Source organism: Condylura cristata, unplaced genomic scaffold (genome assembly GCF_000260355.1).
Source record: "Condylura cristata isolate star-nosed mole 26May11 unplaced genomic scaffold, ConCri1.0 scaffold00008, whole genome shotgun sequence".
In the NCBI taxonomy this organism is placed as follows: Eukaryota; Metazoa; Chordata; class Mammalia; order Eulipotyphla; family Talpidae; genus Condylura; species Condylura cristata.
In genome coordinates, this window is record NW_004567109.1 from 6352227 (window position 1) to 6365446 (window position 13220).

General features: G+C 52.3%; 2 protein-coding genes across 2 annotated transcripts in view; both read right to left on the reverse strand.

The window, feature by feature from the left end:
* Positions 1-1992, reverse strand: part of SDHB (succinate dehydrogenase complex, subunit B, iron sulfur (Ip)) — a 15398-nt gene extending 13406 nt beyond the window's left edge. The window contains exon 1 of the mRNA XM_012722086.1: positions 1870-1992. Coding sequence (XP_012577540.1) covers positions 1870-1941 — 72 coding nt within the window. The 5' untranslated portion in view covers positions 1942-1992. The remainder of the gene's footprint in view (positions 1-1869) is intronic.
* An 8550-nt stretch (positions 1993-10542) lies between these two features.
* Positions 10543-13220, reverse strand: part of PADI2 (peptidyl arginine deiminase, type II) — a 39860-nt gene continuing 37182 nt past the window's right edge. Inside the window, exon 15 of the mRNA XM_004679354.2 lies at positions 10543-13188. Coding sequence (XP_004679411.1) covers positions 12955-13188 — 234 coding nt within the window. The 3' untranslated portion in view covers positions 10543-12954. The remainder of the gene's footprint in view (positions 13189-13220) is intronic.

Here is a 13220-nt window from a genome sequence, read left to right on the forward strand (position 1 = left end):
AAAAAAAAATGTACAAGATGATGTAAAAATAAACTGTTATAAAAAAAAAGGTTAACTGGAAGCATAAGCTTCAATAAGCTGTGCACACAGTCGCTGCTTTCAATGCTGGCAACATTCCATGTCTTTCTCGTTATCATGTCTTAACTACTCTGCAGGAACCCTCAGCCTGGCAGTGGTGGGCACAGTGATACCTCATGGAGAGGAGGAGGTCCCTGCCCTAAGGGGGTCCACAGTCCAGAGTGCGCATGAAGGCAACGAACAGGCGACACATGACAGTTAGCAGGCAGATCTGTGGTCCAGACCCTTGGCACGAAAGGAGTGCAGGAGAAAAGCCTGTCATGTCCTAGAGTTCTAGAAACTCTACAGTGAGACAGCAAGCTCACTGGAGTCTTTTGAGGGTACGGACACAGATTCCTGCAAGGACAGGAGAGGCTGCTTCTGTTTTTCTTTCTCAGGAGGCCCTGCAAAGGCCTTGCCTGGAATTACATTAACACTGGCTTAGAGAGAAAATGAGTTTTCTCTAGAATTCACTCTTGGACGAATGCCCTGATCTTTAGGATCCACTCTTACTGGTGAGGCTCTCACAACCTAACTACTTGCCCAGCAACTATAAAAGGAGCTAGGAGACAAAGCAATCACCCATTTGATGCTTAAGGCTCGGGAGAGCAGTCCTCTTCCCCACACCCCCTTTTCGGAAAGACTCTAAAATGGCATTAACAGCATGCTGAAAAGAGCTAGGAGGAGCGGACAGGCCCTGTGGGCTGTTATGTGGCCAGGGAAGGTGCAGAAAGGGAAGAGGAACATCTCTTGTACACCTACCACACGCCCAGACCTGTGCTAGGAATTTTTCCACAGAGCCTGTTAACAAACCTGGATCTTGGATCTACCATTTCTTGGCTGTGCTATTTTGAGCAAGCAGAACCTCAGGCCTGTTTCCAAATCTCAAAAAAAAAAAAAAAGGTCAGAATTCCTGTTTGCTCATTTTTTACAAGGGTTGTGACGGGTGTCCAGAGGAAAAAATACCTGACTAGGTTTTGAAATCCTCAGTCCCTTATGTAAACAACGACACCTTCCCTTCCCTTTGTAAATCTTCCCATTTAGAAGCCACAGCAGAAATGTGAGGTTTCCCTGACAACACGAGGGGCGTGGGGGTGTATCTCTGCGCACGGAGTAATACAGATACAAGGGCAGTGTCACCCCGACCTTTGGGACCAAGCTCCGGCTCTGCGTGGTCGGTATTACAACCTCCAGAGAGAAGGGCGAGGATTTATCTGAGATCTGATTTAAGAAACGCAGCCTTTCCCGCAGCCCTCCTAACCAGGGGGAGGTCCGGATCCTTCCAGGGGTGCAGGGGATTTCCCTCCGTCCATCCCTTCTCCTGCCCTGTCCCCAGCAATTTACCCGCTATTTCCTTACTAATCCTGGCCCGGTCCTGAGTCCTCAACCTTGCACCCCGGAGGGGTGACCTCGCTTTCCAGGTCCCGAACCCTTACACTGCCGGCAGGTCTGTCTTTTCTACGGAGGCGACGGTTTGCTGGCAGAAAGTCAGGGGGTCTAAATCTCTGGGTTCGAATTCTGCTTCCATCAGTCACTCGCTCGCCATGTGACCTTGGGCAATTCAAGTCTCCTCTCTGAACCGCTTCTTATGTCTAAAAATCGCCTTCGCTTTGACCCACACAGCCGCCGCGATGCGCAGGGTAACTGACAGGTAGACTGCAGCCCCAAGCCCGAGCACTGAGCCGGGGGCCGCGGGTCCTCCGGCCCTGACGTCTTCCCTGGCTCCCTCGGCTCCGCCGAGGCCCCCTCAGCTCCAGGCCGTCTCCGCGACTTCCATGCCTGCTCTCTCCCCACTTCGGCCCCGGAGCTCACCTGCAGGCAGGCTCCGCTAAGTGTCGTAGCCGGAAACCGGCGCCTCAAGGAGACTCCGACCACCGCCGCCATCTTGACTTCTGACGTTGAGCCCCACCCCTAAGCTCCGAGGTCGCTTTCCGCTGGTGTCCCGTCGGGCACCGCGGCTCCGAGTCAGCGCTCACAGAGGACCCGCTAGCCGCGAAGGAGCCACCGAGTGGGAGCGGCTTCCGGTTTCCCAAGTGGGAGGGCAGAAGGCGAGAGAGCCAATGGGAGCGTGTGCAGGAGCCGCGCGCACGCCCAGTGGGCTTCCCGCTTTTCTAAGGTGACCTTCCCAGGGGAAGGGGGCGGAGTCTGAGCGGGGGGGCGTGGAGAGCGCGCGAAGGGGCGGAGCGTCGTTCTGAACCCTGGACTGATTTAAACCCCCTCTTTCCTGAAAAGTTGTCTTGTCACTTTAATCTTAGTGACTGTCTCGGCGACTTTTGAAGTCAGAATTTCTGTCGAACTTGAGGAGGTTTCCCCCAACTGTCCAGGTTTCAGGATCGAGAGCCCCGTGTAGCTGGAAATCCCTCGGTGCCCGGCAAATCGGAAGGGTTGGTGGGAGGACAGTGTGGATTTCCGAGCGAAAGGCGAAGGTGTCATTCGTCCTTCACCCACTCAAGACGTGTATGGGACGCTGCTGCGAGCCGGGGGCTGGGATGCTCCAGGGAGCGCGCCCTGCGGTTACTGCTCCCTCCCTCTGCCTTTACTCAGAGGCACTGTGGCCCCCACAATTACTATTAACTGTGCTTTGAAGTCGGGGAGAGAAAGGATACCAGTCCCGGGCTTAGTTAGCCCTTTAGGGTCAGAAACAATTCTCCAGCACCTACAATGTGCCAAATGTTATGATTCATCATCATCATCTCTCTCTCTCTCTTTTAAGATTTATTTATTTATGCATACAAAACTGGAGTACAAGCCAGAGGTGAGAGTCGGTGAGAGGATTCACCAGAATGAGTGGGGAGCAGAACAGGCAGATCCACGAAGTACACTGCTGAGGGGAGCAGCAGGGAGACAGGAGAGGTCTGCTGTACCATGTTGATCGCCTCCGGGGCTGCCAGGGATTGAACTCACAAGGAGGTGGCTGTGGCTAACTTGCAAGTGCTGTGCTTTAACTCACTGTGCCACCAGGGAGGGCCCCCTTTTGGCATTTTTAAGGCTCTTTCATTCAAAGGCAGATGGCACTCTGAGAGAAGTAACTACCCTTTAACTTTGCCCAGGTCACCTTGGGAAAAGCAGGCCGAGGCCCAAAGAAGTGAGACCTTGATTTATGGAAGGGCTCCTGGTGCCAGTGGGTCAACGTGCCCTGCAGTCACATCATTCCTGGGCTTCATGGGGATTTGAGAGCTCAGAGTTACGGACGAACAAATTCCTGGGTGACTGTACCTCCGCCCTGAACTTTAGGATTCCAGAACAGCTGCAGAAGGACTTAGAGAGTCTCATGGCTCTGCCATATTTTCCCAAGGTGTCCTCGTGATAAGCTCCAAGGTGCTTTAGTTTGTTTCCACTGATGTAGAGAGTGAACTATTGCTTTTCACTGTGACTGTCTGCTAGATCTTTTTTGTTTATTCTGAATCTTATCACTTACAAATGTGTCAAAATAACACATAAGGCTGTATGTGAATAGCCTTAGTCTTTGGATGATGAGTGAGTGGAGCATGCTTGGGTAGAAAGCTTGGTATAAGAGCTGTTTCTTCCCCAAGTCTTGGAAGTAAAATCCAGAATTAAAAATTCAACAAAAAACCATTGTGTTGTGTCAGTTAACTGTGTCTGGACACATTTGGACAATCAACTGTGTGTCAGAGTCTTGTGCCTGGCTTCCCCCAAGCTAGAGAGCTAGGAAGAGCTAGTTTAGGGGGAAATAGTAGGTGATTTTATTGCCTGGGGATTTACTTACCTTGAGAAAACTCTACCTAACCCAATTGATCCTTGTGATGGACTCACAGGACTTCTCATCCAAAATTCAGGATTTGATTTGCCTTCGACAAATGGACCTTTCCACTGTCTGGCTGATCCCGTCTCTTGGTCCAGCTGTCTCCAGAGCACAGCTCTCTGGGTGTCCTGATGGGTTCAAAAATGTAGCCTTCCCTGGTACATCTGACCTGAGGCATTTACAGCTCCCTCACTGGCATCTGCCCAGTCTCCGAGCCAGAAATCTACCCTGGCCCGTGACTCTGCCCCACCATATCCAACCAGCCATTAACTCCCTGTAGGAGCCCCTTAGACCTCCAGGACTGGCTCCCCACTCCACTTCAGTCTCATGTCTTGCAGTGATTAAACCTGCTCTGGTCTCCTCCCTGTTCTTCACCTCTATGCCTTGACTCCGGAGTGTCTTTCCTTCTCTCCCACAAGGCTAGTTCCTGATCATCCCTTGACTATCAAAACAATGTCTGTTACCTGCCTTCAAAGCTTATAACACTTTCTTTAAGCATTACCCTCTTAAATGTGCATCTCCGTAGGCAGTGGACAGCTGAGGGCCGGGCCCAGTTACTTGATTTCTTTACAGACTGTATAGCTGCCTGCCAGTGTGTTTTTAGTTCTCTATGAAGTTATTTATTATCTGAATCTCTTAACACCAAGAACTCTGTCCTGGTCATGGTTGTGTCCTCAGAGCCTCGTGACCAGTCCACAGCAGGTGGATGACCCATAATTAATAAATGCACAAATTCATCTTTGTTTTCAGAGTACCTGGCCTGGGAACTATGCAGAGTAGGGGTGTGGGCAAGCTGATTGGCTGAATAGAGGGATAAATAAAAATGGGGGATGAGGAAAGGTGGGAGTCAGGTATTGAAGAGAGGGGGAGCCCAGTGGGAGCTCAGGCAGCTTTAATCTCAGGACCAGGGCTAGGACAGGGGGAGTGCATGGAAATTAAGAGGGCCAAAAATCTTGGCAATTAAGATAAATCACATTTTAGTGCAACACTTAAAAAAATTAAAACAAAAAAATCTGTGATGAAAAAAGCAACATTTTCATTAGAGACAATTCACAGGTAAAAACTAGGGAACTGAGGGCCCTCCCTGGTGGCGCAACAGGTTAAAGCACAGCACCTCTTCAGCGTGAGTTCGATCCCTGGCCAGGGAATGACCCACATGGCTTAACAGTCCTCTCCTGTCTCCCTGCCGCTCTGCTCAGCAGTGCATTTCACTGTTCTGCTTCCCACTCTGTCTCTGGTGATTCTTCTCACTGCCCCTGCACCTCTGGCCTGTCCCCAGTTTTATATGCATAAATAAATCTTAAAAAAAAAACACCCCCAAACTAGGGAACGGAGACAGTAAGGGGAAGTGGGACAATCACCCTGGTTCTTCTTTGTCCTGGTGAAGCACACAGCTTACTCTTCCTGTCTATTTCCATGAATGCTCTCTCATCTCTTAGTGGTGTTCACCCCAGTTTATTTCCCTAGTGCATTAAAGAGCGTTGAGGCAACCTCACAGCAATGGATGCTTTTTTCAGACACCAGAGAGGAAGGAGGACTGAGGTGGGCACAGGAGGGAGGAGGGAGGGAATCATGGTGGTCACAGCCCAGGCTACCAACTGCTCCATCCCTGGGACTTTGGGTGGGAGGCGGGGATGGCGAGAGGATGGGTGTACGGGGAAAGTAGGTCACCCTCACAGGGGAGACGGAGTACGCCTTGCCTTCCTGCCCTCCAGCTGCAGAAGGCCTGCAAGCAGATCTGCTACCTCTGTGAGATTTGCAAACATCTGGGCACTTCCAGACGCGTCCCAGCTCTCTGCCTAGGGTATTCACCTTTGAAAGAGCAGAGTAATAAGGCACTCTGAGGCAGTGCCTCAGGGCTGTAGGGAGAAGAAGAGGTGTAGACAGTCTCCCAGAATTGGAGTAGCATAGCTGGAAAGTCAAAATGCTATCCGTCATGCTGGCCCAGCTCTCCTCCGGCCCTGCTCCAACCTGGCCTGTCCTCGCTCTTGAGAAGCTGCCCCGTGCTGGCTCCCTGGGTGCTCGTCTTTACTGTTGGCCAAGGAGCAGTGGATGGTGAGGACAGAGCTGCTACTGCTGGCAGTTGCCACGTTCAGGGGTTTCCTGTGTACCAGACCCCATGCACAGCACTTTGGGTAAGTTTTCTTTCTCTAATCATTACAAAAACGTCACGAAGTAGACATTTTTGTCCTTTATTTATAGTTGAGGAAACTGAGTCTCAGAGAGGTTGAGCCACCCACCTTGGGTCACACAGCATCTCCCTTAGGGTCTTGAGTTAGGGAGTTGTCTGTGAACCCCAACTCAGGGCTCCTGGCCTGGGGTGACAGCAGCTACTCTGATCTACCTGCAGAGGGCGCACGCTCCCCACAGACCTGCCCCAGAGTACCTCGCTGCCCTGCAGACGTGCTGTCCCTAAGGGCTGAGCTAAACCCACTTTCCTGCAACCCCACCATATAATCAGGCTTCTCAAAATATTCTCCTGGTGTGATTGGGACAACCACATGCTACAGGTTCTCCAATATCATGAGCTACGGAACTCTGGGAGCAAAAAGTCCCAAGTCATCCCCTCTCCAGATGGGGCTGTGTCTGTATCTCATGGCTAGAGGCAGCTCAGATGCTGGGAATTTTGGGACCTTGTTGGATCTCAGCACACACATATGCACGTACGTGCACGTACGTGCACCTAGAACTCACTCTGCTAACCTCTGACTCCCACCTGCCTGCCACCTCACCAACATCCTCTCAAGTCAGTGGTTAATTTGGTCGTCTAGGTGTGTATGTGTGTGTGTAGTGTGTAAATACAGTGTACGGCACAGGATAAAATCCCCTGCACAGCTAAATCTGAATTTGAGCCCCTTTCTCTCAGAGACAGAGACGTGTAAATAATTGTAAAATGGGGATGGTGGTGAATCTTCATTTGTAGTGGCTGGAGATGAGCTCGCTGGAAACAAACCAAGTCAGAGGATGGCCCAGTGATGAAAGCAAGTGGACCTTCCAGAAAGTTAGGAAGGTGGAGGTGTTCAGTGTGTAGGCTGGCAGGGCGGTAGGGACCTCAGATCCTGTTACATCTGCCACTTACTGTGTGACCTCTCTGTGATTAGTGTTCGGTTGCTCACAGGGGCGAAAGTAGTCATAAAGCCCTTCTGTGGGGAGGAGGCTGCTTGAATTTGTAAGGAGTGAGCTATTAATCTTAAACTGGGGTTGGCATGCCCATTTGGGGCAAGAAGTGAGGTCACAGAGAGCTGTGGTTTATTTGGGGGAGAGATTATGCTAATCAGGATGGGAAGCCAGAGGGTTCAGGCAGTTTTTAAAAAAATGATTAAAAATGCATATGTAAGTAAATTCTCACTATGTACAAATTTTAAGTACCATAGATAAAATTTAAATCCCTTCAGTCACACTTCTTTCCCAGCAGTGATAACTGTTGTCAGCTTCACTGGATTTCTTCCATAGCTTATCCTTTGCCCATATATACCCATGAAAATCCATGGCTTTGCTGGTTGTTTCTTTCTTTCTTTTTTTTCAAAACCAACACCAAATGCTCTGTTTTGGAACTGTCCATGCTGGTGCTCATAGATATGTCTTTAAGTGCTGCAAAGTATTTAAAGGTAGCAATGTACCATGATCACTCTTTAGTTTCTTAAAAATGGTTTCCTGGAGCAAACTTGGTATGTGATGTGATTAAGCAGCAGACCTGAAGCTTAGCTCTTCAGGCCAGTCTGGCTCCTGTATCTTGTGGACTAGAATCAGTTATTCCCTTGTTTCCAGTGGCAGACTGAAGGAAAAAAAAAATGTTTTCCTGGGCCCTCCCTAGTGGTGCAATGGATTTAAGCGCAGCACTGTGAAGCTATCAGCAGCCACTGCAGCCTGAGTTCGATCCCCGCCCAGGGAGGTGACCCACAGGGCACAGCAGACCTCTTGTCTTGCCCGCTGCTCTCCTCAGCAGTGGATTTCGATCCATTTGCCTGCTCTGCTCCCCACTCTGCCTCTGGTGAATCCTCTCGCCGCCCCTGCACCTCTGGCCTGCACCACAGTTCCTGTATGCATAAGTAAATAAATCTTTAAAAAAAAGTTTCCTATGAGCTTAACAGCAATAAAGAAATATATCTTATCACCTTCTTTCTGAAATATAGGCTTGGCCATGTGACCGCAGAAGCCTCATTCTGGGCGGGGGTTCCCATTGCTCAAACCCCAGTATTTCCAGCCTGACTCCAATCTTTAGCTTCACCAATCTAGGATCATTTCTCAACAATGTTTCTGCATCTGGAGTGTGTGTGAACATGCGTGGGGGCCGTGACACAGTCTGTGGGACTGAGCCCTTAACCCCTGGGACCGGCAGCACCCCCAGGTAGACAGGGTCGGATGAAGTGGCACTGGGCTCGCAGAGAATCTCTGGGTGTGGGGAAAAGCCGCCACACATTTGGGGGCCAGGCGTGCTGTGTGAGGAGGAAAAGCACACACCAGAGAGACAGACGGTGTAACAAAGAACTGGCTTTTCCCTACCTGGAGAAAGGAAAAAACCTGAGCTTTTCATTTGTCAGTGACCTTGAACTTGGCTTCCTCTGAGCCTTGGTTTCCTTGTCTGCAAAGTGGCACTCGTGAGTCTGAAAATTGGACGGGTGATGTAGGACACCAGGCTGAGTCATGAAATCGTCTCTGTGACCCTTTTGATTTTCTTTTCTCTTCTGCTTCTCAAAGTGCCATTTCATGCCCTTCAGCCTGGCTGGGCGTGGCACAGTGCCCCGGTTTAGACATGGTAACTACCAAGCGTGGACCTGGGCCCCTATCTCTGTTCCCAGTGCCTGTGGAGTCATGGTCTCATCTTCGCCTACGTTTGCTACCGACAACACTACCCTCCTCTGGCCAACACAGCCTGTCACAAGCCCTACGTGAGCCTCCGGGCCTGACCGCCATGAAGAAAGCAGAGCGTCCCATGGCTGACAGTGCGCCCAGCCTGCCTCTGGAGGGTCCCCAAGGGCCCCGTATGACTCCGTTGTTAGGAGGACGGCCGTCAGTCGCAGGTGCTTCCGACCTCCCATCTCAGCAGCCAAGATTGGCTTCTCTGGCGAGTTTCTCATCAGTCTTTTCTCAAAGTTAACCCGCTCCCATTCTGCTGATGATGTTCCCGATACCTTAAGTGTCTGCATCTGACTGTCTTGACTTTGCAAAAGGAAGGACCCCAGAACCATCCCGCACAAGGGGTGTGTGGAAGGGAAGGAGGCTGCCAGGGCGGGGTGGGTGCAGGGCGGTCGACTCCTGCCTCTGAAATGTTTGCCCTCATGGCCACCTTCCTGTCTCTTCATGGTTGTAAAACATAATAAAACCTCCCACCTGGAAAAAAAACAAAACAAAACAGATACTTCATTCAAAACCTATTTGCTGAGCTCTGACTGTGTGGCAGGAATCACCAGCAGGAGGAAAACAATACAAGCCTTTGATGACAGAATGTTTCTCTTCAAAGCTTCAGTAGCCTTGGAACTTGTAAACAGGCGCTAGAGTGCTGGCCAGAGAAGGTTCTTGGTAAACATATTCTCTTTTTAAAAATTGAGGCAACATTAGTTTACGACAGGGGACTCCTTTGGGGGTACAGGTTCAGCCCTCTTCAGATGTCTGTGACCACACCACGCCCACCACCAGCGGGGAGCCCCCCCCATCATAAGCCTCCACCATTGTCCACTGGGCTCCTCCCTCCTTGGCTCCCCGCCCGGCTCCCCCCCCCAGTTCTGCGGTAGCCTCAGTTCTGTGGTCAGATTTCTAGGGTTTGCTTTGGTTTAGGTTTGCAGAGAAGGTTCTTAAAGAGCCACCTTGGGGTCTTCTCAAAAGCATCAGGTGGGATGTGAGGGGCGGAGGCAAAGGCAGCACTGGCCTGAACCTGGCAGTGACTTTGAGACTGGCCAGAGGTCAGACCTCTGCTGGCCTCATTTGGCGCCTTGCACTATCCTAAGTCCCCAGTAACAACGGCACCTTGGTGAGGAATCTGGGTGAGCCCTCCTGGAGATGCAGGGTTCTAGAGGGTGCAGGTGCTGCACACCAGGGCAGGGGCCAATGTCTAGTGCATACTCAGATTTTGTCGTGGGTATTGGTCTTGACCTTGGGGGGCGGCCGTGCCGTGCCCCCCTGTTGAGGGTGGAGGACTGCAAGCCTTAAGATACCCTTTTGAGAGCCCTGGCCCTGTACCCACTGGGGGGCGGAGCCCACTGGGGGGCTGGGGGTGGGAGGGTGGGGTGGTGGCTGGGAGGAGTGAAGGGTGGGGGAGCATGGTGAAAGAACACATTTCTCACAGCAGCGGCTGACACTCAGCTGCCTGGGCATGTCCCGGGGTGTCAGCTGGGAAGGGATTCCGCGGGCCTCATTTGGCACCTTGCACTATCCTAAGTCCCCAATAACAACGGCACCTGGGTGAGGAATCTGGGGGAGCCCTACTGGAGATGCAGGGTTCTAGAGGTTGCAGGCGCTGCACACCAGGGCAGGGGCCAATGTCTAGTGCATGCTTTTTCTTTTTTTAAAGGATTTATTTATTGATTTGTGCATATAGAACTGGGGTACAGGCCAGAGCTGCAGGGGTGAGAGGATTCCCCAGAGACGGAGTGGGGAGCAGAACAGGCAGATGGATGAAGTACACTGCTGAGGGGAGCAGTGGGGAGACAGGAGAGGTCTGCTGGGCCATGCAGGTCAGTTCCCTGGCCGGGGATCGAACTTGTGCTGAAGCGGCTGCGGCTAGTTTGTGGTGCTGTGCTTTGATCCGTTGTGCTACCAGGGAGGGCCCTCCTCGAGGTGTTTTCTTAACAAATCTCCTGTTTGCAAATGCTCACCTCAGGGCCTGCTTCTTGGGCATTGTACCAGAAAGCATACTCAGATTTTGTCATGGGTATTGGTCTTGACCTTGCGTGGTGGCCGTGCCGCGCCCCGCTGGTGAGGGTGGAGGACTGCAAGCCTTAAGATACCCTTTTGAGAGGCCTGGTCCTGTACCCAGAAAGACGGGATCTGCAGGCCAGGAGAGGGTCTGCAGTGCTCCAGGCAGCATTAAGAGCAGCAACAAGCATCACAACCACAGCCACTTGACTGTTATTTTATTGCTGTTTAATTCAGGTTTCCCCTGAACATCTTTCAAGCTCCACCATGGCCTCTGTCCAGCAAGCTGAAACTGTGCCCCGCTTCTTGCCATCCTCCCAACACCCCTGTCCTCTTGCATACACTATTTCTAAATGAAGCTCGAAATAGGAACTTGGCTGAGTTTTGCAACATGGAAGTGTGATCTGGGCCTACATTTATAGAAAGTGGGGGACGGTGAAGAGTGATGCATCCGTGGGGGCGAGGTGATATTCACTCTGAGGCTGCTCACACTGGGCAACAAGGAGGGACAGGTGTCTGGGTTCTGGGGCTCCATAAACACCAGATGACAGGGATATCGATGAAAGGGAGAGCCTTCGGGAAATCCACAAACACACAGGCTTCCCCATGGCGCACGCTCGTGTCCCTTAAGGGAGATTAGCAAACAGTGAGAGAAAGTCCCCAAACTCACATTAAGTAACCGAACATGCTGGACAGATTCTAAGTCTCCAGATAAACACCCTCAAAATAGGCACTTGGCGTCTCCAGCTCAGGGGCTGGAGAGTGGGGGCTTTGGCCCCTAAAGGCGTGGGCCATTGTCCCCACAAAAGGACAACAGTTTCAGAAGGTTCTAGGGTCTGGGTGGCTCTGGCCCAGCGGCAGGGAGCAGGCCTGTTTAGAGAAGACCCCCAACCCCATTCACTGAGACAGCAAGACACTGAGATACATAGCTGGGAGCTCTGTGCCTTGTGCTAGTCCTGAAGAGAGGCCTGGCGTTTCTGAAGAACAGAAATTCTTTGGCCGGAAGGTACAAATGCTGGCCATTGAAACGTGGGCCTTATGTGCCAGGAACTGACCAGTGCTATCAGACAAGGATCTGGCCCACTTGCTGCTAGCCACAGTATCCTCAGAACCAACATTGTAACTGGCACCGAGTAGGCAGACAACAAACGTTTGTTGACTGAATAAATGAAGTAATCTAAGAAGAAAATTCTGTTCCCTTTCACTGGCTATAAGTGAGTACTTTTAAAAAGTGGAATTAAGATTCACTTGACACCAGTTAGCCCTAAAGGAACTTTTGTTGGTTGAAACTGAGACTTTTCAAGTTGGGACCAGGGAATTTTCTGGTTATGTCCAAATCAGAGAGGCATTGGTGAGTGGGATAACTAGTCCGTCTCGGTGGTCAGTGGCTGGTCCAGCACCGGCTGGAGGCCAGGACAGTGTCCTCAGCGGTGTGGCCTGATGTGAGGGTGTCTATGTCCTGGGGGAAGGTCGGGGCTGGACTGGTGAGGAGCAGCCCTGGGGTAGCTGCCTGCAGATGGCATCAGGAACTGGGAGGAAGTGGAGGTGACGAGAGGAGGGACTGGCTGCTGTCGGGAAGCAGGAAGGAGGTGGACCTGGCTGGCCCTGCGCTCCCCTTCCACACTCAAGGCCGAGGTGGTAAGGAGGCTGGTCTGGAAGAAACCCCGAAGCCTCTGGGAGACTCTGTGTCCATGAGAAAGATGGGGCACAGAGGCCCCTCAAAAAGGGAGAGGGTGCTGGCAAAATCTGTTTCCAGGGAAGGTTCTAAGCCACTAAATTATGGGCCCCTCAGTGGGGCTGGTGACTGGTGTCCACACCGCAGCGAGAAAGCCCGGGGGTCCAGGAGAGGCTAGAAAGGAGCAACAGGGGGCAGGAGCTGAGGGTCTCTCTCCCGCGTTATTCCCAGGACTTTGGGGCATGGCCAGGAGAACTGGCCACCCTAAACCCTGCTTTTCCTCCCCTTCTTTCAGTTTTGGACAAGAGCCTGAGGGTCTTTGGGGGGTGGTTTGGGCCCATGGTTTTTTGCTGGGTTTTGTTTTTCCCGGCAGGGCTGGCCACCCACTGGCCAAAGGCCCAGATATCTTTGGGAAGGACAGAGTGAGGCTCATGGGGTGGCTTCGGGGCGCTGAGGTCTTCTAAGGGAGGCTGAGGCACAGAGGCCCTAACCCCTCCCTCCTTCCCGAAGGTCTCCAGGGGCCTGTCCAGCCTCCCTGTCAGGCAGGGGCAGGCTCAGAGGGGCGCGAGGGGCCTGGGCATGGGGGGCGGGGGCTGAGGCCTGCAGGTCAGGGCTCCATGTGCCACCACTTGAAGGCGAAGGGCTTCCGGCGCACGTTGGTGCCGCAGTGCACCTCCCCCAGGTACTTGTGGTAGGCGGAGATGTCGTCCAGGAAGGTGCAGCTCAGGCCCAGGGGCTCCAGCAGCCCCCGCACATGCGCCTCCAGGCAGCACTGCTCCTCCACCTGCGGCCCGAAGGGCTTGGGGATGCCCAGGTCCTTGTTGAGCACGATCATGTTCACCTGTGAGGGGGAGGCGAGAGGTGGGGGGAGGG